The following is a 24,094-nucleotide window of genomic DNA, read 5'->3' on the forward strand; positions in this document are numbered from 1 at the left end:
ATTTTGTGAAAGTATTTGGCAAGGATGTTATAAGCCAGATGTTTTGTAATATAATTTTTGTTATAATTGGCAAGATAATGTTTTGGGTGTCGAGTTTGTCTTTTTGGAAGTAGGGTCAGCCGAGTCGTCGATGAAACACGGCACTGCTCCAGGTAGGCATTTCTGTAGGATTTTATAACAATTGTCCTAGACTATTAATTATTTAGCTTTCTTGCTCAATAATATCTATGTTACTGTGAAAGACCGAAATTAGAGAATGTCGATATTTTCCGGTGAATGTCGACACATACAAAATACGTCGGTGAAAGTCCGAATATTTGGTTATATTATTAAACATTCGAACAATCGCCGGTGTATGTCGACGAGCACAGATAAGCTTTGGTGAAGGTCGAGACGACACCCGAGAAACCAATGTCGACAGAGAGGCGACACTCTGTCGCCAAATTCTTTGTGGGTAGCCGGAGGTAAAACAAGGTCTTTTGATTCCGTGAGGTGGGGATCGGTTTGTTAGGTCGAGTGGCAGAGGATGAGAAGGGTCGTCGGTAAGGCGTCGGCGATATCCGAATAAAAGACACCATTAACAAATCAGTTCGTAATCACGTAATCAGTTCGTAATTTGTAAAGAAAAGTTACTTTCCATAGATGAGATCTCTTCTCAAGAAATATCGCCGAGAGAAGCAGCTGCAGCTAATTCGAAAAGTGGAGGGCAAGGCTGTCATTGCAAAAAAGAAGTGTTCCAGAATAAATGCAGTTGTAAAAGCAAGGGACTCTCGTGCAATTCAAAATGCCATAACAGTTTAAGTTGTTGCAATAAATAAGATTGTATAACGTTAATCACATAATTTATGTGTAAGGTTATTATTGTATTATTTTCTTTAATGATATAAAATGTACTGTTCGTTTTAGGTTCAACAGTTTATTTACATGTGCTGTTACTTAAGCTTTCTCCTATTTTCACATATTAAAAAGTTGCATTTTTGTCTTAACGTAATAAAAATATTTTTATTCAACATTTACCCGTGAGTGCGTGCCGAATGTCGACATTTGTCGGTGTAAGTGAGAAATAATGATATTTAGCAAATATTTCGTACGTACACGAAACGACTGTGTGAATGCTGACATTCACCGGAGAATGTTGACATTCGCCAGATATCGGTCATTCACAGTAACATGTACTGTACAGTACAAATCGGAAGACATTCTAACAGATTGACGTGTAAGTAAAATTATTTTAATACGTAAGAAAGGTTCTGGGAATCTTCGCAATTTCCTTTATCGAACTTCAGTATCCTTCCTTTATATTTTCGTTCGTGTTAATTAATTTTAAATGCATACATCATCAATTTGTTTAAGTTTCTTACTCGAAGATTAATTTGTTTATTAAACAAATATTCATAAATTATTGGCCATAATTTCGCATTTATCTTGTACTTTTATTAACTCGATTAAATACTTTAAATATTAAAAATGGTCGCAGTTTCGTTCACACAAGAAATCATTTCCGCGCCTTTTAATAATTTTTTGCTATTTTTAAAAAAATAATCGCAATAAATATTTTATATTTCGTCATAATATGATTGCATTTTCTCGAATTGAAAAAATTTCCAATCGAACGAATATGAAGCGAATACATTTTATATTTATTTCACATTCAGTGATATTATATTTATTTTAATTATAATAATTTAACTGGAGTCGGACAGAAACAGTCTTTTGTGTCGCAAAACACAATTGATTAACACCATTCAGAAACATCTTAGAGAAAGAAAACAGGTAACATTATATTTACAATATCAATTTGTTTAAACGAATAATTCTTATGAAATAAATGTCCAATACAAATTTTTCGTTCGTAAAAATTTATTTAACGTTAATCCGATATTGCTCCTTCTGATGCAGCGGAAATAAACGAGGAAATTAAACACTACATACGTCATATTTCCCCAGTAAATTGCGAATGACAATCGCAATTCCAAGTGTTGCTAGATAAGTATAGTGTAAATTCCGTAGAAACGTCGATCAGGTTTATTAGTACGGAAGGTAATTGGGTTAGCTGGTTTCCGTCTAACGTCAGGTATTTGAGGTTTGGCAAAATAACATAATCCGAAATGTTACTTATTGAATTATTACTCAGACGCAGATGAGAGACGTTTTTCCACGTCACACAATCGCCATCTGACAAATCTTTTATATGATTATTACTCAAATCGACAATCGTGGCATTCGGGACGAGAACTTTGGGAATTCGGTCGATTCCCTTTCCGGAACAATTGACCATCACGTGATTATCTTGTGCAGAACAATCGCAATTCATCGGACAATAATTTCCTATGACTACGAGAGATGTATTATCCAGCAAATTTCTTTCTTCTCCGAAACATTTCGTCTTCTCTATATTTGGAAACATTCTCTTTGCCACTTCCATATTTGACTTAAAGACGGAAACGAATTGCTGCAGTTCGTGATCGCAAGTAATTTCATTATTACTTAAATCATAACTAGGCATTTGAAATCCATATTGCCTGTCATCGATGTAAATTGTTCTGATTTTACAATTAGACAAATCCATTTGCATAGGATTTGGTGTGTAAATTGGCAATTTGACTGTTTGGAAACGATTATTTGAGAAATCGACTTCAGTCAAGTTATATTCTGACCAATTTATCACCGGCCATTCTGTCAAACCGACATTCTTTAAACGGAGATAATTTAGATGCTTGCTGCTGCCAAAAGGACGTTCACCCATAATTTTAGTTAAATTGTTATAAGATAAATCGAGACGCGTTAAATTAGTCAATGGAAGGAAGATGTTTTCGGGTAAAAATGTCAGGCGATTTATTGATAACTGAAGAATCTGCAATGACGACAAATTCAGAAAAACATCTTCCGGAAGATTTTCTAACCGGTTTCCCCACAACTCTAAGGCCAGGAACACACATGCGTAAAATTCGGCGTAAAATCTAGCATAAAACAGAAAACGTAAAAATTTTTCTGAAATTTTGGCTGAAACAAAACTGAAAATAGAGTAGAGCATGTCTCTACTTTTTACGCTGAAAAATTTTTACGCCAAAATTTCTCCAATAAAGAGAAGTCTTTCCTGTGACGTCGAAGTAGACACGTGGTTTTTATTCTAACAATGGTGGCAATGAGGGTTAACCCTACAATTGTGATGGTCTCGAAAAAACGAAAAATAAATGAAATAGAGGAGTTTATTGAATCCGTTCGACCAAATCAGTGTCATGTATAAAGACACTGTATTTAAACAACGTTTATGGATGGCTACAGGTGTTAAATTTCAAATAACAGGTAAGTCTAGTAGAATCGATATATAGGCCTAGTATTTATATCACACGTTCTTTATTTGAATTTGGAATACGAGTCTATTAATTTAAATTTTCTATATTATAGCAGAGGAAGTGTAGAAAAAATGGAAGGTACAAAGGGATAGATAGCCTATATGAGAGGAAAAAATTAATAAAATTAGTACTGTTGGTGGCAGTGGTGTTTTCTATTCGGCCAGAATTTTTACGTATGTGTGTTCTGGCATAAAAGCGTAAAACAGAAACTGAACTGAAAGCTGATTTCTGATTCAGTTTTCTGCCACACAATTTTACGCATGTGTGTTCCTGGCCTAACACTCGTAGTTCAGAAAGTCCGTGAAAAATTTCTGCTGGAATCGTCGATATTTTATTATCCCAAAAGGAAATTCGTGTCAGTCGTTTGTTATTTCTCAGAAGATTTAGCGGGAGATGTACAATTCGGTTGGAACCTAAATTGACGTCTTTCAAATTAATTAAATCAGAAAATACATCGTCTTTAAGTGAAGAAATAGAACAAGACGCTGCATTAATTTCAGTCAACTTTTTCAGTTTCTTGAAGAATCCAGACGGAATTTCTGATAATTGATAATTTCTGTGAATTCTAAATGTACTTAAGTTAGAAAGACCTTTTAACACGTCACCTGGTAAATCCTTTATCTTATTAGATTGTAATTTCAAATATTTGAGTTTGATGAGATTTCTAAAGACAAGTGGGTGAATCGATTCAATTTTATTGTCCCTTAAGTCCAGTGTTGTTAAATTGCAAAGGTTATAAAATAGATCTTCTGGTAAAACTTTTAATTCACCACTCGTGATGTATAATTCGGAGAGATTAATTAACTCTCGGAAAGGTTTGTTGGAAAATAAAGTGAAGTTATAGTATTTGATTTTCAGTGAAGTCAGCGATGAAACATTGCGAAATGTTACATTTAGAAGTTCCGATGTTCTCACGTGTCGTATTTCGACAGATCGCAGAGACGACACGTTATTAAACGTGGCGCTTTCGAAGTTTCTCTTATGCCGGTTTGTTTCGTACAATATTTGGACTCGTTCGATTGCGTACCCGAAAATGAAGATTCTAAAGTCAATCTCCGACAGATAACAATCTGTAAATGTTATCTCTTGTACGTTTTTAACATTAAGGCATCGCATCAAACGAGAGTCAGTCGTTCGGTTGCCACAATTGAGCAGTAAGACTCGATCGAATATTTGAACAGAGGAAAAGTTCTTTGATTCGAGGCAGCTGTTTGCCGGTGACGGACAAGAAACGTTTCCCCAATGTTGCCAAAAGTCTTGACGAGAATTAACCGCTAGAAATAGGGATTGAAAAAAGAAAACCCACCTCATTTCGTCTAAGGACGGTTCTAATCCATTCGACACACGAATATGTGGTAAATATGTCGAAAAATAATCAACGAAAGTACAGAACTCTGGAATGGTAATTTACGAAGCGGCTATTATACATACTTCGTTGCCAGTGGTGGACTACACGATAAAAACTGACCTCGCCGATGTCGATTTTTACAGAAATATTACGCAAGTAATTTTCTCGTTTTTTCCTGGTGCAGTTCTCGCAAAAGTAAGTTATAACGTTAAACGAGTATTCTGGCTGGATGTTTCGTAAGAGTGGCCGCGAGTTTGTTAGTTTGCCTGGTTTAAAATAATTGTTATCGTAAATGAAGACAACTTTTTTGCCATATTTTCGTCAACGGGCAAAGATAGAAGAAACTTTATTATGTAGGAAATTTTTAAAGATAATTATTAAAGATAAATTAAATTGTTTTAATTCCTTCGTCTTGGAGATATTAATCTTTCGTTTTTTTCTATACATCGAATGTGTTTTATGCGACGCGAAGGAATGTTTCTGCGTGACGTCAGTTATATTTTAAAATAAGAATTTTCCTGGAAGGATGAAGGCGAGAAACCGGTTCGTTCGGCAGGTGCGACGTAATCTACACACCAGTTAATGACCGACTTTCGTAACTCCTCCCTCCTTCCAGCGTGGACGTCATTTACGGACGGTCCCTAGGCTAATTCTCCTTTGAAATTCCGAATTAATACAATGTTAGTTTTTCGACTCGAATCAAAAAATTTATTACGCAGATACGTTAGAGGAGATAAAAATTGTGGATTTGTTACAGGAAGATCTGGACGTAAAAGATGGAATTTTGTTATTAATTTAATTAAATTTAAATCAAAATGTTAAGCGATTATGAGATTTCAATCTAGATTGGAGTTACCGAAGAAGTCGATGCGGGAGGAAGATTGGCTTTAACCGTGGAGCGAGTAAATTTGCAATGTCGGAAATTACTTTTAAGTTATTTCTGATGGTTATTTAATGGTTATTTCGAGCCAGATGACTAATATAAGATCCAAATGAAGGATATTGCGCCGAATGTTAATAATGTTTCCTTAGGAAATGTTATGGACTGGCATATGGTAAGATTGGAAGGAATGGATTAAGTTTTTGTAAAGTTTTGGATTATAACCATCGATTTAACGTTAGAAGTATGCCGTATAAGCCGAAATGTTCTGATATTTGTATAATGGATAACCGACCTCCTTTGACAAAAAAAGTTAAGAAAATAGCGACAACCTTTGCCAAAGAAGAAAAAAAGAAAGGAGAACAGATTAAATATACGAGTATAAACTGTTGGTCTAAGAGGGACTCCTCTAAGCCGGTTAAAATTATACTTGTCAAACAGAATTCGTAAAAATTGGACAAATTATCTGTAGCTCTTTCGGGCCAAATAAGGGCGTTCCTCGAGGTTCGTCTGTTTGAGAAATAAATAAAAATAAAAATAAACTATGGCAATGCAGTTAAGGTGAACGATAAAGTGTTCACTCGTAATACTTCCTAGAAGAGGATGGAAATGTGAGGCGGATCACGACCGCGTTCCAATGTTAGAATAATGTCTCGAACTGTAAAAGAACTTTGAATAAATCTTATATATTTTGGCAGTTTATGTCCTCTTTTCGGGTTGTCGTTCTATCGGAAATTTGGTGGGATAGTAAATCCGCTATCGAGGACTACCACCATCGTGAAGATTTTGTGATTATTGAGGAAGCCAGTTACCGCCAGATTAATAGCAAGATAATGCACCTAGTGGATGGTGTCGGTTATCCGGAATATCGCGGAATCTGATAGCAAATGTGCAAAGTTAACCGATTTTAAGTTTTTTTGAGAATTTCGACAAACCGATTACGAATGGAAAGGGTCCATTTGCTTCTAAAGGCTGTTATTTTTATGCGAGTTCTATATGTAGTTCAGTTATCGATTTGGCTCTAATAGATTCGGTGTATGTCGCTGATTTCGAGTATCGCAGTTTTGGATGAAGTATTTAGTAGCCATTTTCCCATCAGGTTGAGTTTAAACTGTAATTTGGAAGACATTTACTAAGATAGCAGGGAAGCCAAGATTAGTAGGTTCCGGGTTATTTTGGAAGGGTAATTGATATCTAGTGGTAAATCAAAAATGTAACGAGTTAATGTCAAGAATTCGGGGCTATTCGGAGTCGACAGTTGATTTTTTGATCTGGTTAGTAAGAGATATTTTTGCTGATTGGAATAAGAAATCTCGAGGTTTTCATAAATTTTATTGGGTTCGTCTGGAATGTACTGTACAATAAGTATTTTAAGTAGAAATGGTGCATCGAATGCGACGAGACGGGTAACGTTTGGAGATCGGATTGCGGCAGCTAACTTTGTTAAGGAAAGGAACGTCTCTGGTAATTGATACAGGGCAAAGAATAAATTATATCTGCAGAAATTAAATAAAGATTTGACTTCTAGAGACAGTATGCGATTTTGGAAGTGCGTTAATTTTTTTCTCAGGGCCAAGCGTGTGAACCTTCCAGATCTGGATCTGGTAGAACATTTTGTGAAAGTATTTGGCAGGGAATGTTATAAGCCAGATCTTTTGTTTTATAATTTGTGTTATAATTGTGTGAGAATAAGGGCGAGGGGACAAAGCCCTCTAATCGTCGAGCCCACTTTGTCTTTGGGATGGCTTTTTATCGAGTGGCGAGGGAGGTGAGAAATTCGGCAGGCGTCCTTTCAAAGACGGGAGACGGGTTTACAAAATAACAAAACATTTATTGAAGAACTAATCTTGATTACAGGAGTGCGATAGTAATTTTAAGGTCTAATGCGGTTAAATATGAGCTAAATATACAAAGGGGCAGCTCTTAACAGTTCTAGCGGCTAAGCCTATTCTCGGAGAGAGCGTTCACAAAGCTCGGATAACAATACCTCTATGAGGAAATGAATGGTACGCGTCGAATGGTTGGTAGGAATCGTAGTCGTTGCGGGAACTGTAGTATGGAGATAAGTATGGAAGTTCGAACCTGTGGTCTGTCTTTTCCTTTCGATTGTCGCGTCCGGTGTATGGAGACAATATGCACGCATTAACAAGTATAACTTCCTTTCGATCGCCCCGAGCTTCCGGGGGCTCGAGCTTTTATACGGTTTTCGTGGGAATGGAGTCGCGTGATCGTCATCTGTTGACATTAACGGCGCATTCTCGCGTCGACTTTCCCAGCTAATTGTGAAAACAAACGGTGACACCCGATATAATTCTCACCAAAAGTGTTTTTTCTATCGGAGTTTACAATCTTTTTTTTCCGACAACTGCGTAAAAGTCGCGGATTTCACAATTGGCAAGATAATGTTTTGGGTGTTGAGTTTGTCTTTTTGGAAGTAGGGTCAGCCGCGTCATCGATGAAATACGGCACGCTCCAGGTAGGCATTTCTGTAGAATTTTATAACATTTAATTATTTAGCTTTTTCGCTTAATAATACAGGTATACCTCGAGTTACGTCGTTCTCGATTATACGTCGTTTGTCAAAAAAGTATATGAAAAAATAAAAATCAACTTTTTAGTTTTCCATTGTCGTAATATCACTAGAAAAGAGTAAAAAGCATATAAAATCATATTAAAATATGTACATTTACAGTAAATGTTAATACTGTATAATCATCACAAATCCTAGAGAACGAAACAAGCTTAAAATTGATTCTTATTAACCATATATTATTAAAAATTAATTTATGAATAAAATACAGAACTGGAAATGGTAATTTGTGATTTAGCCTGGTGACGCCTCTCCTGGAACGAATTACCGACGTAAGGTGAGGTATACCTGTATCTACAATTCGAAAGGCATTCTAACAGATTGGCGTGGAAGGAAAATTATTCCAATACATAAGAAAAGTTCTAGGAATCGTCCAGAGTAGGGTTTCTCGTTTCCCGGTCTTTTGTTCCCGATGTGTCTGAACAAATTTTATGTCCGTCTTCGGCATTCGGATAAGGACGTTCAAACATATGTGGTTAGGTTACAAGCCCTCGCGGCGGAAATAGAAATAAAGCCAGGAGTAGATGCCTCTGAAACTGCTATTATCCAACGCATACAAACGAAGGAGTTGGACGAACGATTAAAGATTCAGTTTTTGAACGGGATCGGCTTAAAAATAAGGCAACGACTAATGTCCCGAGAACCGACGACTTTTGACCAGGCATTAAAGACTATAAGTAAAGAAACGATTGAAGGTCTAACGACACATCCTCGCGGGAACATACGAACTATTCAAATACGGGAACCACGCGGATCATTCAAATACAGCGACCACGGAACATTCAAATACAGCGACCACGGGAATCCTCCAAACATAAAAGGTTCACCGACCCCTCAGAAGACAATCTAGAAAAGTTATTGACCCCACATTGGAAAGAAGACCGAAACTGGCGAGTGAAAAGACGTCGGAATTTCAACTCAAATGAACGGATCCAACAAATTCGCCAATCGGACTCCTCCTCGGAGGATGAGGACGAGTGGAAAGATCATTCGAACAGCGAGGATTCGAGCGAAGCGGAAGCCCATCATTTTAGGGTATGTTAATAATGTACCGGTCAAATTTGTCGTAAATCCTAACGTAAACGACACGCCGCTATCTAAGGAGATAGCAAATAGAATTAAGAGCAAAGCTCCAGTCAAATTCGAATCAAGAGGGAAGATAAAGAGTTCGAAAGGTGAATCAATCCAAACAATCGGTCTGGCAATTTCTACCGTCAAATTAAGGGGACACAAATTCCTCGTGTCGTGTCAAATAGTAAGGCGCAAAGTCGCATTACCCCGTGAAGGCATAATCGGAAAGGACCTTCTGGAGCAAGAAAATTTCATGCTCGACGGTGATAAGCAGCGAATTCTTTTGCCTAACGGCAAAGTAATTCACTTTTGTGAATGGAAAAAACCCAAGAAGACAACAGGTAAAAAAAATCGACCGACCGATCAGAAGAAACATCGTTACTCCGCTTCACGCGATCAACTCCTGGAATCGACAGGCAACAATTTCCAGCCCGATTCGAACAGAAGCCGAATATGTTTCGAATAATACGCTCGACGCCCCTTTATCCAATAGAAGGAATGTCCGAGGAAATACTATCAAACCAGAAAGCGGAAGAACTAAGGTTGAGACCGGAAAAGTCAAGTCGGGAAGATCTACCCGGTAACACCAAAAGATCGGAACCAGAAACTAATCCAGAGGGAGAAATTCTACCAAGACTATTGAGTTTTACGCAATTACTTCGACTTTTAATGGTCATTTTTGGTCTCGTCGAAAGACCTAGCCAGTCTATAGTAGACAACCCAGCGCGAACAGTAGCCGTAACCGAACCGAACCCGCAACGACGACAAAGTTACGTCCCACTTCCGAGCCATCCCGGATTCCGATGCTGCAAATTAAGCACCATTCCTTAGGGACTTGCCGCGAATCAAAAGTTTGGCCAACGAAATTAGAAAAGAAGCAATGCACTAGCATAGTCTTAGCTTCACGCTATTATCATTTTTTTCAGAGAGTACAGTATTTAGTTATAACAATTTCTGTAACACAGACCTCTATTATTGTGACTCGAGACTCGTGTCGGAGTGAATCGACACGGTGGATGAACGAACTTTACACACTAGGACCGTCAACGCTGCGAGTCCGGCATCCAGTGAGGACAATTCCGCGGAAGACAGCCGCATCGAGTTACGACCGACGTTACGACAAGGTCAACGAACGAACGGTTGGCATAGCAACCGTTAACCAACGTACGACACCTCCGCTGCTAAGAACTGTGACAGTAGGTCAACAAACCTCTTCAAGGACATTTTCGGATGCGCTATCGACACCAAAAACGCGGTTTTAGATATTATTGCAGCAACTCATGGCTGGATTTCATTCTCTTATTTACTGACTTTACGGATTCTTTTTCTGTCTCAATTCTCTAAATCTCTTCGGGTTGTTCATCACTCGTGCACTAATCGTGATCTAAATCACTGAAATCTCCAGAAAATCTTTTAATAATAGACTATCTTCGTCTTTATTATCTTCCGCTTTCTGACCGATCTCATAAAGTCGTTCATCATCACGCATTACCTCTTTGTTTTGAGCGTAGGAATTGTTATATATAACTAACTGGTAACTGAGGTCAAACGGCTAGAAACGCTGTACTCGCCGGTTTATATTAGATTGCTAATAAAACACAGGAAATTACTGACAGGTGTGTTAGTCTCACAAAGGTATATTGCAGATTCTGCGAAGGGTGCACTGTCGGCAGCCAGGGTTTTCTGTAAAGCGTGGTACACGCTCAGTAAGTACCAAATAAAAATCGGATGAAATTGGTAAATACATACAAGATTCACAACAATAACGTTTGTGAATCTTGTCATTAAAAACGCTGGGTGTAACAGTTACTGCTACGGGTAATTTATGAATCCTGGCGAACCCGGGTATAACAAAATAGTCACGTTCTCGCAGTCGTTCAGTATTTATTACAACAAGAGTAACTTCATATTTTTTGTAAATTTATACCGCATTGTGCACCTCGTAGTGTAAGATGTCGGCGACAAGAAACAGCGGGACGTCGCCCGGAAGAAGGCGAAGAACGGAACGAGTGACGACAGAGTTCGACGAATGGCAACATCCGGAGAAGGAAGAAGAGAAAAGAATAGAATAAATGAAGGTCACCGTAAAGGACTTAGATCTGGCTCGGGTCAGATTCATCATCGAAAGTTATTTATTGCTATAAGAACGTCAGTTTCGCTGAATTAGAGAATATTACTTCCACTTCATTCTTTTATCTGTATACAAAGTATTGACTAATTACTGAATTTCATTGATAGTTTTGTGTCTATTTTACGGCTTTATTAACTAATTATTACAGACTTTATGACGTGGTTCGTAATCGCAATTTCGTACAGTATATTTGAAGTATACAAAATTGATTTCATAGAAACAATTACCGAATAATAATAATTTATTAGAACTTATTAACTAAAGCGACGAAACTCGAAGCCTTTGAATTGTCACATTACAGAATTTGTCAGATTTAAACATTGTAATAATCCGTTTCGTCTTTCATACTTTCTGAACATTTTCTTTTCCGCGACAATAAACAATGGCAATAGCAATAACCACACCTAACAACACTAGCGAAGTAAGAACAGCCACTGCGATTTTCCATTCAAAAACACTATTAACTTCGTCCGAACAAACCCATTTTATACAAGTAAAATTTAATGACGACGTCAAATTATTTCCTACAATTTCTATACATCGATCGTTCGATCGCGTAACGTTTTTCCATGTCAAACAATACACATCTGACAAATCCTTTACGTAATTATTACTCAAATCGACAATCGTCGCATTGGGGAGGAGAACTTCGGGAATTCCGTCGATTTCCTTTCCGGAACAATTCACCACCACGTGATTAAGTTCTACGAAACATTGACAATCTATTGGACAATAATTTCCTATAATTACAAAAGATGTATTATCCAGCAAATTTCTTGCTTCTCCGAAACATTTCGTGTCCTTTATATTTGGAAATATTCGTTTTGCCACTTCTGTATTTGACTTAAGGGCAAAAACGAACTGTTGCAGTTGGTGGTCGCAAGTAATTTCGTTATTACTTAAATAATAAGACGGCATTTGAAATCCATATTTCCACTCATCCATGTAAATTGTTCTGATTTTACAATTAGACAGATCAATTTTCACGCGATTTGGTGTGTAAATTGGCAATTTGACGGTTTCGAAACGATTATTTGAGAAATCGACGTAAGTCAAGTTGTATTCTGTCCAATTTATCACCGGCCATTGTGTCAAACCGACATTCTTTAAACGGAGAGTACGCAGATGCTTGCAGCTGCCAAAAGGTCGCTTACCAATAGTGTTCGTTAAATTGTTGTTAGATAGATCAAGATGCGTTAAATTAGTCAATGGGAGAAAGATGTTTTCGTGTAGAAATGTCAGGCGATTTGATGATAATTTGAGAGTCCGCAATGACGACAAATTCAGAAAAACATCTTCGGGAAGATTTTCTAACCTGTTTGTTCGTAAGTTCAACGATCGAAGTTCGGAAAGTCCGTGAAAAATTTTTGCCGGAAGTGTAGATATTTTATTAAACGAACAGGAAAACTGTGTCAAGAGTTTATTATTTCTCAGAAGATTTGGCGGGAGCTGTTCAATATTGTTAAGATCTAAATCGACGTATTTCAAATTAATCAAGTCAGAAAATACATCTTCTTCCAGCGAATAAATAGAACAATAATGCGCATTAATTTCAGTCAAGTTGTGCAGTTCTTTAAAAAATCCGGACGGAATTTGTGATAATCCATGATTTATATAAATATGAAATGTCCTTAAATTAAAAAGACCTTTTAACGTCTCACCTGGTAAATTCTGTATCCGATTTAATGACAAATCCAAATCTTCCAATCGAGTGAGATTTCTAAAGACGAGTGGATGAATCGATTGAATTTTGTTGCTACTTAAGTCCAGTTTTGTTAAATTGTAAAGGTTATAAAATAGATCTTCGGGTAAAACTCTTAACTTGCCATGCCTGATGTATAATTCGGAAAGATTAATTAACTCTCGGAAAGGTTTGTTGGGAAATAAGGAGAAGTTATAGTATTCGATTGTCAATGAAGTCAGCGACGGAACATTGCGAAATGTTAAATTTAGAATTTCCGACGTCTTTACGTCTCGTATTTCGACAGATCGCAGAGAGGACATGTTATTAAACGAGGCGCTCTCGAAATTTCTTTTCTTCACGAATGGGAACCGTATTTTGACGTGTTCGATTTCGTACCGGAAAGTGAACATTCCAAAATCAATCCCAGACGTATAACAATCCATAAATTGTATCCTTTGTACATTTTTAACATCCAAACATCGCATCAAACGGGAGTCGATCCGTTCCTCGCCGCACTCGATGAATAAGGATTGATTAAATATTTGAACAGAGGGAAGGTGCTTCGATTCGTGACAACTGTTTGCCCACGACGGACAAGAAACATTTTCCCAATGTTTACAAAAGTCTTGACAAGAAATAATCGCTAGAAATAAGAATTGAAAAAAGAAAACCAACCTCATTTCGTTTAAGAACGGTTCTAATCCCTTTCTCACACGAATCAGAAGTAAATCTGTCGGAAATTAGCCAACAAAAATACAGAACTCAGAAATCGTAATTTACGAAGCAGCTATTATAGATACTTCGTTGCCAGTGTTTGACAACACGATAAAAACTGACGTTGGCGATTTCGATTTCTAACAGAAATATTACGCAAACAATTGTTAATTTCCTTTTATTCCCTCGCGCAGTTCTCGCAAAAATATGAAGTTAACGTCAAATGAGAATCCCGGTTGGATATTTCGTAAGTATTGCTAGGAGTTTGCTTCGTTTAAGTTAATTATTATTGTAAATAAAACTTCGTAGGACTTCTACCATATTTATCTTTTGCCGTATTTACATTCGAAATTACGTCATCGTACGAAATGGCAATTTGTCAAATTACGTCGATGGCCATACGTTACGACACGAGAAAAGAAAGAGACTAGCGGAAGGATCGAGGCGAGAAACCGTTCGTTTTCATTGCGACGTAATCTAAACGCCAGTTAAGGAACGATAATATTTTTACTGTTTAAAATCGAAATTTTTATGTGAGGGTTCAGCCGTGGATAGAGAGTGTGGGATAACCTCTCTACTACTTATTCGCAATGGACTTCGTGCCATCGACTAAAGAACCAGAAAACGAAGACGCCGAATGTATCTTCTGTAACGGAAAATTCTCCGAAGATGAACGAGGGAAAATTTGGATTCAAAGCTTCAGCCGTTCTCTGTGGGTTCACCTTGATTGTACCGGAGCGGAGAAAGAAAATAATATCTGTGACTTTTGTAAATAGACTCGCAGCAGGAATCACACGCGCATAATCTTAGAAAATATGGTTTTTATAGTTAAGAATAATTAGTTTTTCAATGGTTTAAACCACCTATTTTATATTACCCTTTATTTGTGTTTTTTTAATACATTTTTTAAAACAACCAAATAAATAGTATTGTTTTTTACAAGTGACAATTTATTACAATCAGTTATAGTGTGTACTCGTGATGATTTTGGAATTTTTAGTTCGATTTTGGGATGATTATGTGATATTTCTAGGGATTTTTAGTTCGAAACCCCACTCCTGCTACACCAATTTGTGAGCCACCGGGGAGGTTCCTCTTCTTCCGGCCACAGGTCGGTGACCTACTTTCTTGTCAAGGATGGCGTTTCGTTCAGTTACGCGTTACGCGAGTGGAGGAGAGTCGGAGTTTATTTTACTAGCTAACTAAATAAAAATTTTACAAAACTTCATAGACTTCGCGGATGAGAGAGAGAGTTTACAATAACAAGCGCTCATACCTCTTTGCATATACTAGTGGGATATTTCCCCGTAATGTCGTCCTTTATGGATTCTGATCGGTGACACAAGTATAGGTCGGCGACGAAAGTGTAGGTCTACGATGGGAGTGTAGGGCGGCGATGGAGAAGACGATGTCTGACTTCGATGTTCGGCGATTCNAATAATCGCAATAAATATTTTATATTTCGTCATAATATGATTGCATTTTCTCGAATTGAAAAAATTTCCAATCGAACGAATATGAAGCGAATACATTTTATATTTATTTCACATTCAATGATAAAATTTTAATTATAATAATTTAACTGGAGTCGGACAGAAACAGTCTTTTGTGTCGCAAAACACAATTGATTAACACCATTCAGAAACATCTTAGAGAAAGAAAACAGGTAACATTATATTTACAATATCAATTTGTTTAAACGAATAATTCTTATGAAATAAATGTCCAATACAAATTTTTCGTTCGTAAAAATTTATTTAACGTTAATCCGATATTGCTCCTTCTGATGCAGCGGAAATAAACGAGGAAATTAAACACTACATACGTCATATTTCCCCAGTAAATTGCGAATGACAATCGCAATTCCAAGTGTTGCTAGATAAGTATAGTGTAAATTCCGTAGAAACGTCGATCAGGTTTATTAGTACGGAAGGTAATTGGGTTAGCTGGTTTCCGTCTAACGTCAGGTATTTGAGGTTTGGCAAAATAACATAATCCGAAATGTTACTTATTGAATTATTACTCAGACGCAGATGAGAGACGTTTTTCCACGTCACACAATCGCCATCTGACAAATCTTTTATATGATTATTACTCAAATCGACAATCGTGGCATTCGGGACGAGAACTTTGGGAATTCGGTCGATTCCCTTTCCGGAACAATTGACCATCACGTGATTATCTTGTGCAGAACAATCGCAATTCATCGGACAATAATTTCCTATGACTACGAGAGATGTATTATCCAGCAAATTTCTTTCTTCTCCGAAACATTTCGTCTTCTCTATATTTGGAAACATTCTCTTTGCCACTTCCATATTTGACTTAAAGACGGAAACGAATTGCTGCAGTTCGTGATCGCAAGTAATTTCATTATTACTTAAATCATAACTAGGCATTTGAAATCCATATTGCCTGTCATCGATGTAAATTGTTCTGATTTTACAATTAGACAAATCCATTTGCATAGGATTTGGTGTGTAAATTGGCAATTTGACTGTTTGGAAACGATTATTTGAGAAATCGACTTCAGTCAAGTTATATTCTGACCAATTTATCACCGGCCATTCTGTCAAACCGACATTCTTTAAACGGAGATAATTTAGATGCTTGCTGCTGCCAAAAGGACGTTCACCCATAATTTTAGTTAAATTGTTATAAGATAAATCGAGACGCGTTAAATTAGTCAATGGAAGGAAGATGTTTTCGGGTAAAAATGTCAGGCGATTTATTGATAACTGAAGAATCTGCAATGACGACAAATTCAGAAAAACATCTTCCGGAAGATTTTCTAACCGGTTTCCCCACAACTCTAAGGCCAGGAACACACATGCGTAAAATTCGGCGTAAAATCTAGCATAAAACAGAAAACGTAAAAATTTTTCTGAAATTTTGGCTGAAACAAAACTGAAAATAGAGTAGAGCATGTCTCTACTTTTTACGCACATAGTATTGTTTTTTACAAGTGACAATTTATTACAATCAGTTATAGTATGTACTCGCGATGATTTTGGAATTTTTATTCAAAAACCAGTAAATTTATTTTTAGAAATGTAAATGGTATTCCATAATACCCTCCTCTCCTCTATATATCAACTCGCCGACTATTGCCAACTCTCTCTCGTGCGGTTAGGGACCCGCGATAATAATAATAATATCTACTTTGTAGAGATGTAAGGAATTAATCACAAAAAGCCAAATAAGGAATCAATTAGGTAATTATATTAAGGAAATACTTATAATTACGATCGATAATTAACAAGCGATAACGGTTTAATTAATGAGCTAAATACAACAACGGTTACACTAAAATTACAGCAGTAAGTCTATATACGAGCACGATCATCATCTTCGTCCAATGCTACATTTAAGAAATAAACTATATCAAAATCTAAATACTTATACGCTAATTGACCGAGAGAGAGTTTACATCGACCTATAATACCTCTCGTTGAACGGACCAACGTCTTCTCGTATAGTCGAGTCGGCTTCGGGGTAGTAGTTAGGGGAGTTGACCGGAGTGACGAGACGAGAAGTTTGACCGACGGAGCTTTGATCAGCTGTTTTCGGGAGGAATGTCCGCTCCGAACCTCGGATCTCCGTCTCTTTTCTTTCGTAAACCCTCTCCAATTGGGGGCTGTAACTCTCTCGTCAGACGAAAAACTAATTCTGAAGCTGTGTCCTATACGCTAGTATTAAGATTCGCGTCTCGATTAAATGCCTTAAATATTATAAATGGTCGGAGTTTCATTCGCACAGGAAATCAATGCTATGCTTTTAATTATTTTTTTTCTGTCTTTTTTACGTAACAAAAGACGGTACTTTTATTTTCCCTTAAGTTTGAGAAAAAAATAAAAATAATCTGCAAGAAATATTTTATATTTCGTCATAATACTGACGTCATAATATATCGTGTTTTTAATCAGTCGCGAGCAAGTAGTAACAGTATCAAATTCGTAATTACGCGTTTTCGCTATTGCGTATCTTTCGTCGGCTATTTTTGCGGCTGTTCGTCTCGACTGAGTTAGAAGTGACTTCGGACGAGATGAGGTTTGTTATCGTTTTTCAATTGCTATTTTTAGCGGTAAATTCTTGTCGACAGTTTTGGCAACATTGGGGGACCTTTCCTTGTCCCTCATGGATGGAGAAATGCTACAAATCAAAGAACTTTTCCTCCTTTGAAATATACGATCGATCCTTATCCATAAAGTGCGGCCAGGAAAGGATCGACTCTCGTTTGATGCGATGTTTGGATGTTAGAAATGTACGAGAGTTATTTTTTAGAGATTGTTATCTGTCTGGGATTGACTTTGGAATCTTCACTTTCGGATATGAAATCGAACGAGTCCAGATATTTTGCGAAAGACGCAAGCAGGAAAGAATGTTCGAGAGCGCCTCGTTTAATAACATGTCCTCTCTGCGATCTGTCGTAATACGATACATCAGAACGTCGGAAATTCTAAACTTAACATTTCGCAATGTTCCATCGCTGACTTTATTGAGAATTGACGGCTATAACTTCACTTTATTTCCGAAAGAACCTTTCCGAGAGTTAATTAATCTTTCCGAATTATACATCACGCAAGGAAAGTTAAGACTTTTACCCGAAGATCTATTTTATAATCTTCACAGTTTGACAAAACTTGATTTAGGCCTACGTGGCAATAAACTTGAATCGATTCATCCACTCGTCTTTAGAAACCTCACTCGATTGGAATTTTTATATTTAGGTTTCAATCGGATAAAGGATTTACCCAGTGACATGTTAAAAGGTCTTTTTAATTTAACGTTTTTTTCTATTGAGGGAAACCGTGAATTATCAGTAATTCCTTCCGGATTCTTTAAAAAACTGCACAATTTGACTATATTTTTTGCATCGAGTTGTTCGATTTCTTCACTCGCAGAAGACGTATTTTCTGACTTAATTAATTTGAAAATCGTCGATTTAGATTCCAACCAAATTGAACATCTCCCTCCAAATCTTCTGAGAAATAACAAACGACTGACACAGTTTTCTTGTTCGAGCAATAAAATATCGACACTTCCTACAGAAATATTTCACGGACTTTCTGAACTTCGATGGTTATCGTTGCGGGGAAATCTGTTAGAAAATCTTCCCGAAGATGTTTTTTCTGAATTTATCGTCATTGCAAGAACTCAGTTTATCAAGAAATCGCCTAACAGTTTTACCCGAAAATATCTTCTTCCCTTTGACTAATTTAACATATCTCGATCTATCTGATAACAATTTAACTAAAATTATCGGTGCGCGTCCTTTCGGCAGCAGCAAAAATTTAACTCATGTCCGTTTAAATAAGGCAGGTTTGACACAATGGCCGGTGTTAGATTGGACACAATACGACTTGACTGAAGTCGATTTCTCAAATAATCATTTTGAAACCGTCAAATTGCCAATTTACACAACAAATCGCGTGAAAATTGATCTGTCTAACTGTAAAATCAGAACAATTTACATCGATGACAAACAATATGGATTTCGAATGCCGATTTATTATTTAAGTAATAATGAAATTACATGTAACTACAAACTGCAGCAATTCGTTTTTGCCCTTAAGTCAAATATAGAAGTGGCAAAGAAAATGTTTCCAGATATAGAGAAGACGAAATGTTACGGGAAAAAAAAAATTTGCTGGATAATACATCTCTCGTAGTCATAAGAAATTATTGTCCGATGAATTGCGAATGTTTTACCGAAGAAAATCACGTGATGGTCAATTGTTCCGGAAAGGGAATCGAAAGAATCCCCAACGTTCTCGTCCCGAATGCGGAGATTGTCGATTTGAGTAATAATTACATAAAAGAGTTGTCGGATGTCGATAGTGTGACGTGGAGAAACGTCACACATCTGCGTCTGAGTAATAATTTAATAAGTATTATTTGGGATTGTGTTCTTTTGCCAAACCTCAAATCTCTGTGGTTGGACGAAAACCGGTTAACCGAATTGTCTTACGGATTAATGAACTTGATCGACGTTTCTACGGAATTCCAGATTTACTTGTCCAGAAATAATTGGAATTGCCATTGCCATTCGCTTTTTACTAAGGACTGGTTGCTTAGAAACCGACAGAAAATTGCAGATTTCTCCAATATTTACTGCATAAGAAATTCGTCTTCTGTGTCTTTCACCGATATAATTCAAATGAAGAATGCACAGAAATTGCAGAAATAAATTTGACATCTTCAGTAAATGATTCTTCTTCGAACGAATATTGATTGGATGAAGTTAGTTCTGTTTTTGGATAGAAAATCGCAGTGGCCGTTCTTACTTCGCTATTAAAGAGGTTGAGGCAGACGTTTTAAACGTGTAAACGTGTAGGACGGACGTTCGGCGCCGCTTTCCCGTAAGCCTAGAAGTTTGACGATGGTGTTTGGAATGTCGAGCGTGATTCCACCGATTATCCAAACACCATTGTCAAACTTTTACGCTTACGGGAAAGCGGCGCCGAACGTCCGTCCTACACGTTTACACGTTTAAAACGTCTGCCTCAACTTCTCTATTGTTATTCGGTAGGATTGTGTTTCCTTACTCTGTTTATTGTGGCAAAAAAGGAAATGTCCACAAAGTGCCAAAGCCTAAGGAAGAACAAATGATTTATTACAATATTTACGCCTGAAAAATTGTGTAATTCGGATAATTAAAACGTCCCGTGTTCGATGGCTTGAATGAATAATTGCTCATAAATTGTTATTATTTTTCATTTGCTTCTATTGAAATTAAGTTTGTATACTTTTTTGTCATTTTTATCACAAATTATATAAAATGTATAATTATTGCACAATAAAGCAGTAAATTAAGCATAAATAAATGTCGGAGTTCAATAATTAAACGATACTTTCTGTACGGAAAGTTTTTAAACGAAAATAACGTTTGATGACGCCATCCGTTATGGAATGTTATTTTAAAAATTTTTATATTTTGGACTATAATAAAATAGCAAAAAGCATAATTTTGAGGGTAGGAACGAGTTTTATAAAAAATTGTAAATGCTAATAAAGAGTAAAAACTGGAGATACATATCACCCCTTTATCTTGCCACCCTTCGACTTTTAATTATAGCATTCTAATAAATGGACAAAACTTTTCAAAATTTCAGAAACCTTCGACAAAACGTACGGGGGTTATTAAGCTTCGAAGGCGGTGAATAATACCGTGCCCCATACACACACACTGACATCCATACATACAGGTATTACTTCTCCCCGACTTTTGTTGCATTTCTCGACGTTTCGAAGTTTTCTGAGCCCGAAAATGTAAAAATTTGGGGCCAAGTTATTTTTCCCGAATCGTCATTATTTCCCTCCGTTATCGATAAAACAACCGGAAAGTAATAAATAAACACTGTTAAAGGATCGGAATTTCTTACGTAAATGAATGATTTTCGAAAACTTGAGAGTATTTGAAATCGCGTTTAAAAAGTTTAAACTGTTTTATTTTAATATTTTGTTAAATCTCCTTTATTACGAATTACAGATTTTATTCAGCTGCAATTTGAAAAATTTGTAGACTCGTCCGTCCGTCCGACCTTCCTTAATCTCGAGCGAGGAGTTACAAAGCGGACGAAAGTCGAGTGCAGATATAAAAACTTCGGGCCACGATTAACTATATAAAAAGGCCCGATGCAAACCGGAAGTCGAGTTACTTCGATTCAAATATTTTCTGCTTCGAAAAGGGTTAAGTTATATAAATAATCGGCGCGAATCTATTGTTAAATGAAAAGTAATGAACGAGACCGAGTCACTATTAATTTGAAACGGAGAGCGTATATTTTAAATTAAAGCTCGTAGCCCGGCATTGTGACGTGTCTAAATAATTCTGATTAACGTAGTATCAATAAATGATTTTCGTTGTTCTAGTCTAATTTCAAAGCAAATTTTGGTACATTTCTCTTTTAAATTTGTTTTATTATTCGGGTTAAATTCTTGCCATCGTTATATTTTCCAATATTTCCTCGTGGCATCGATGGAAGATCGTTCGCGAGGTGACGACGCAATCTTTCAATAAGATGCAGTTTAAAGTCACACGTTCAAAGATGTCAAAAAATGAATTACATCTTAAAATATAACGCTGTCGGACTGACCCGGAAACACTACAATGACGGTGAGAATCTAACCCAAAAAATATAACAGATTTAAAAGAAAAATGTAAGAAATTTGGTCTGAAATTAGACTACAACCACGAAAATCACTTATTAATTCAATAGTACGTTAAAAAGAGTTATCTATTGTGAGGCGGTCACAATGTCGGGCTTCAATTTTAACCATATTTCTAGTAATTTTTAATTTAAAATATATCTCTCCACCCGAAATTAGTAATGGCTCGGCCACGTATTTCACACTTTTCATTTAACAATAGAGTTGTGCCGATCATCTATATCAGGAGTGGCCAACTATTGTGTACGTAAGATTTACTTTTCAACTTGAAAATGTGTCGCGATCGACTGGTTGTCGTGGGCGTAGTCTAAGTGGCGAAGGAGAGGTGTGAAATGCATACTATGTTTACATAGGTAAGAAAAGCCACAATTTAATTTAAAACAGGAAGAAAAGGTACTTATATTTTAAACAGAAGAAAAATTGAAAATCAACGTTGTCACTTTCGGGGACCACCACTTCACCCTTCCTCTGTCTACCGTGTCTCGATCTACTCTCTCTGTCCCTCTTCCCGGCCTTCTTTTTTTCGGTTTTACGACCCATTGTCTACATTTCTTATTCTCCCTTTACAACTGTATGCAAATGGATTACAAAAGGACCGACAAAACTGCATTTGAGGGAGGACGCGGAGGTCCGATATCGCCGCAGTTGCGTTTGCGCGTTACGTTCGGTTACGAGTGTAACGTATTAAGTCGAGACATCGCGATCGACTCGTTGGCCACCCCTGATTTATATAACCCCTTTCGTGGCAGAAAGTATTACAATTGAAGTAACGTGACTTTCGGTTTCCGTCGAACCTTCCTATATCGGACCTACTGCCACTAAACTTTTCATATCTGCTATCGGCTTTCATCCGTTTAACTCCTTTCTCCAGACAGATAACAGACGAACGACGACTGTGGGAATTTATCGATCTACAAATTTGCAGCCCAATAAAATCTAAAATTCATAATAAAGGAGATTTATTATGAATTGCGTAAACACCACATTCAAATACATTAATTAGAACAAATCACAAACATTTCCTATACGACGGGTGTGGAAAGAAAGTCCTGTTTTTGCTCACGAAGCAGAAACACAAAAATAAATACAAAGTACTTTGTTCCTTACCCTCTTACTGTAACCGAGCGGTTCGTGGATTCTGATTTCTCCGGACGTACCCCTAAAATTTTCGCTTTTATTTTATTATTTCGCCAATGTCTGAGAAGGAATTCGACCTCGTCGAGAGCCAAGAGCCGGGTCCCAGTTTAGTTACTCCTCACTAAGTAACTACCTTGTTAGCTCCGGTTGTCGTCCGAAATCCTAGCCAATCCGACGCCTAATTTGGAATATTTCTGCGGGGTTTTTACTTTTATTTTTGTCTTACTCTTTATTTCTTACTATCCCGGTTGTTATAACAGAGGAAAAGTTTGGCGATCGAGAAAAATGGCTCCGCGCCGGATTTTTATATTTTTTTCAGCTTGGGGGACCTCGAAACGTCGAGAAATGCAACAAATTCGGGGAGGGGGTAAATTCTGTATGTATGATTGTGTGGACACGTTACTGTGTGGAGTGTGTGTGGGTCTGTGTGTGCCATAATTTTATTCACTGTATTTGCAGCTTTATAGCTCTTGTGTTTTTTGTCGAATGTTTCTGATATTTTGTAAAATTTTGTTCATTTATTAGGGAAAATGATGCTATTAAATGTTGGTAGTAAAAGGACGACGGGGTAGAAAAATAAAGGGATCATACGCATCTTAAGTAGGGTCATACTTGACGATTTTACTCCTTATTTGCATTTACAATTTTTTTTATAAAACTCATCCCTAACCTCAAAATTAAGCTTTTTGCCATTTTATAATAGTTAAAAATATAAAACTTTTTAAAATAACATATTATAACGGATGGCACCACCGAATGTTGCCGGAAAAGTTAAGCAACTCGTTGCTGCATTTTTTATTTTATTCGATTGACGGATTCGTCAACATTGACCATCCATCGGCTGTTCCAACAAAATATCCGTTCAGCCCAGTCAACTCCGTCCATTTTTCCCTATTGTGCCACTTCTAATCTTTACCCAGATTTGTCCAATTCTTTCCGCCTGCCTCTAGGTCTTGTTCTTGTTTATTATAACGATCGATGCTTCGCTCGAAGAAATTGGAAGTAGCCAGG

General features: G+C 36.9%; 4 protein-coding genes across 4 annotated transcripts; 2 read left to right on the forward strand and 2 right to left on the reverse strand.

The window, feature by feature from the left end:
• Nucleotides 1-1,900: 1,900 nt before the first annotated feature.
• On the reverse strand, nt 1,901-16,487 carry LOC111634440 (slit homolog 1 protein-like). Its single transcript, XM_023379208.1, has 3 exons — nt 15,609-16,487; nt 11,991-13,703; nt 1,901-2,919 (listed from the first exon to the last, which is right to left on the reverse strand). The coding sequence occupies exons 1-3, from the start codon at nt 16,411-16,413 to the stop codon at nt 1,934-1,936; spliced, it is 3,504 nt and encodes a 1,167-aa protein (XP_023234976.1). The 5' UTR covers nt 16,414-16,487; the 3' UTR covers nt 1,901-1,933.
• LOC111634456 (leucine-rich repeat-containing protein 15-like) lies at nt 2,952-4,768 on the reverse strand. The gene has a single exon (XM_023379226.1). The coding sequence runs from the start codon at nt 4,665-4,667 to the stop codon at nt 3,384-3,386; it is 1,284 nt and encodes a 427-aa protein (XP_023234994.1). The 5' UTR covers nt 4,668-4,768; the 3' UTR covers nt 2,952-3,383.
• A 1,428-nt stretch (nt 16,488-17,915) lies between the features above and the next one.
• On the forward strand, nt 17,916-18,992 carry LOC111634441 (leucine-rich repeat-containing protein 15-like). The gene has a single exon (XM_023379209.1). It carries the CDS (start codon nt 17,916-17,918, stop codon nt 18,990-18,992), a length of 1,077 nt encoding a protein of 358 aa, XP_023234977.1.
• Nucleotides 18,993-19,466: 474 nt separating this feature from the next.
• On the forward strand, nt 19,467-19,964 carry LOC111634442 (decorin-like). The gene has a single exon (XM_023379210.1). It carries the CDS (start codon nt 19,467-19,469, stop codon nt 19,962-19,964), a length of 498 nt encoding a protein of 165 aa, XP_023234978.1.
• Nucleotides 19,965-24,094: the final 4,130 nt, after the last annotated feature.

This window comes from Centruroides sculpturatus, unplaced genomic scaffold, assembly GCF_000671375.1.
Source record: "Centruroides sculpturatus isolate CEXI.00-Female unplaced genomic scaffold, Cexi_2.0 scaffold781, whole genome shotgun sequence".
NCBI lineage: Eukaryota > Metazoa > Arthropoda > Arachnida > Scorpiones > Buthidae > Centruroides > Centruroides sculpturatus.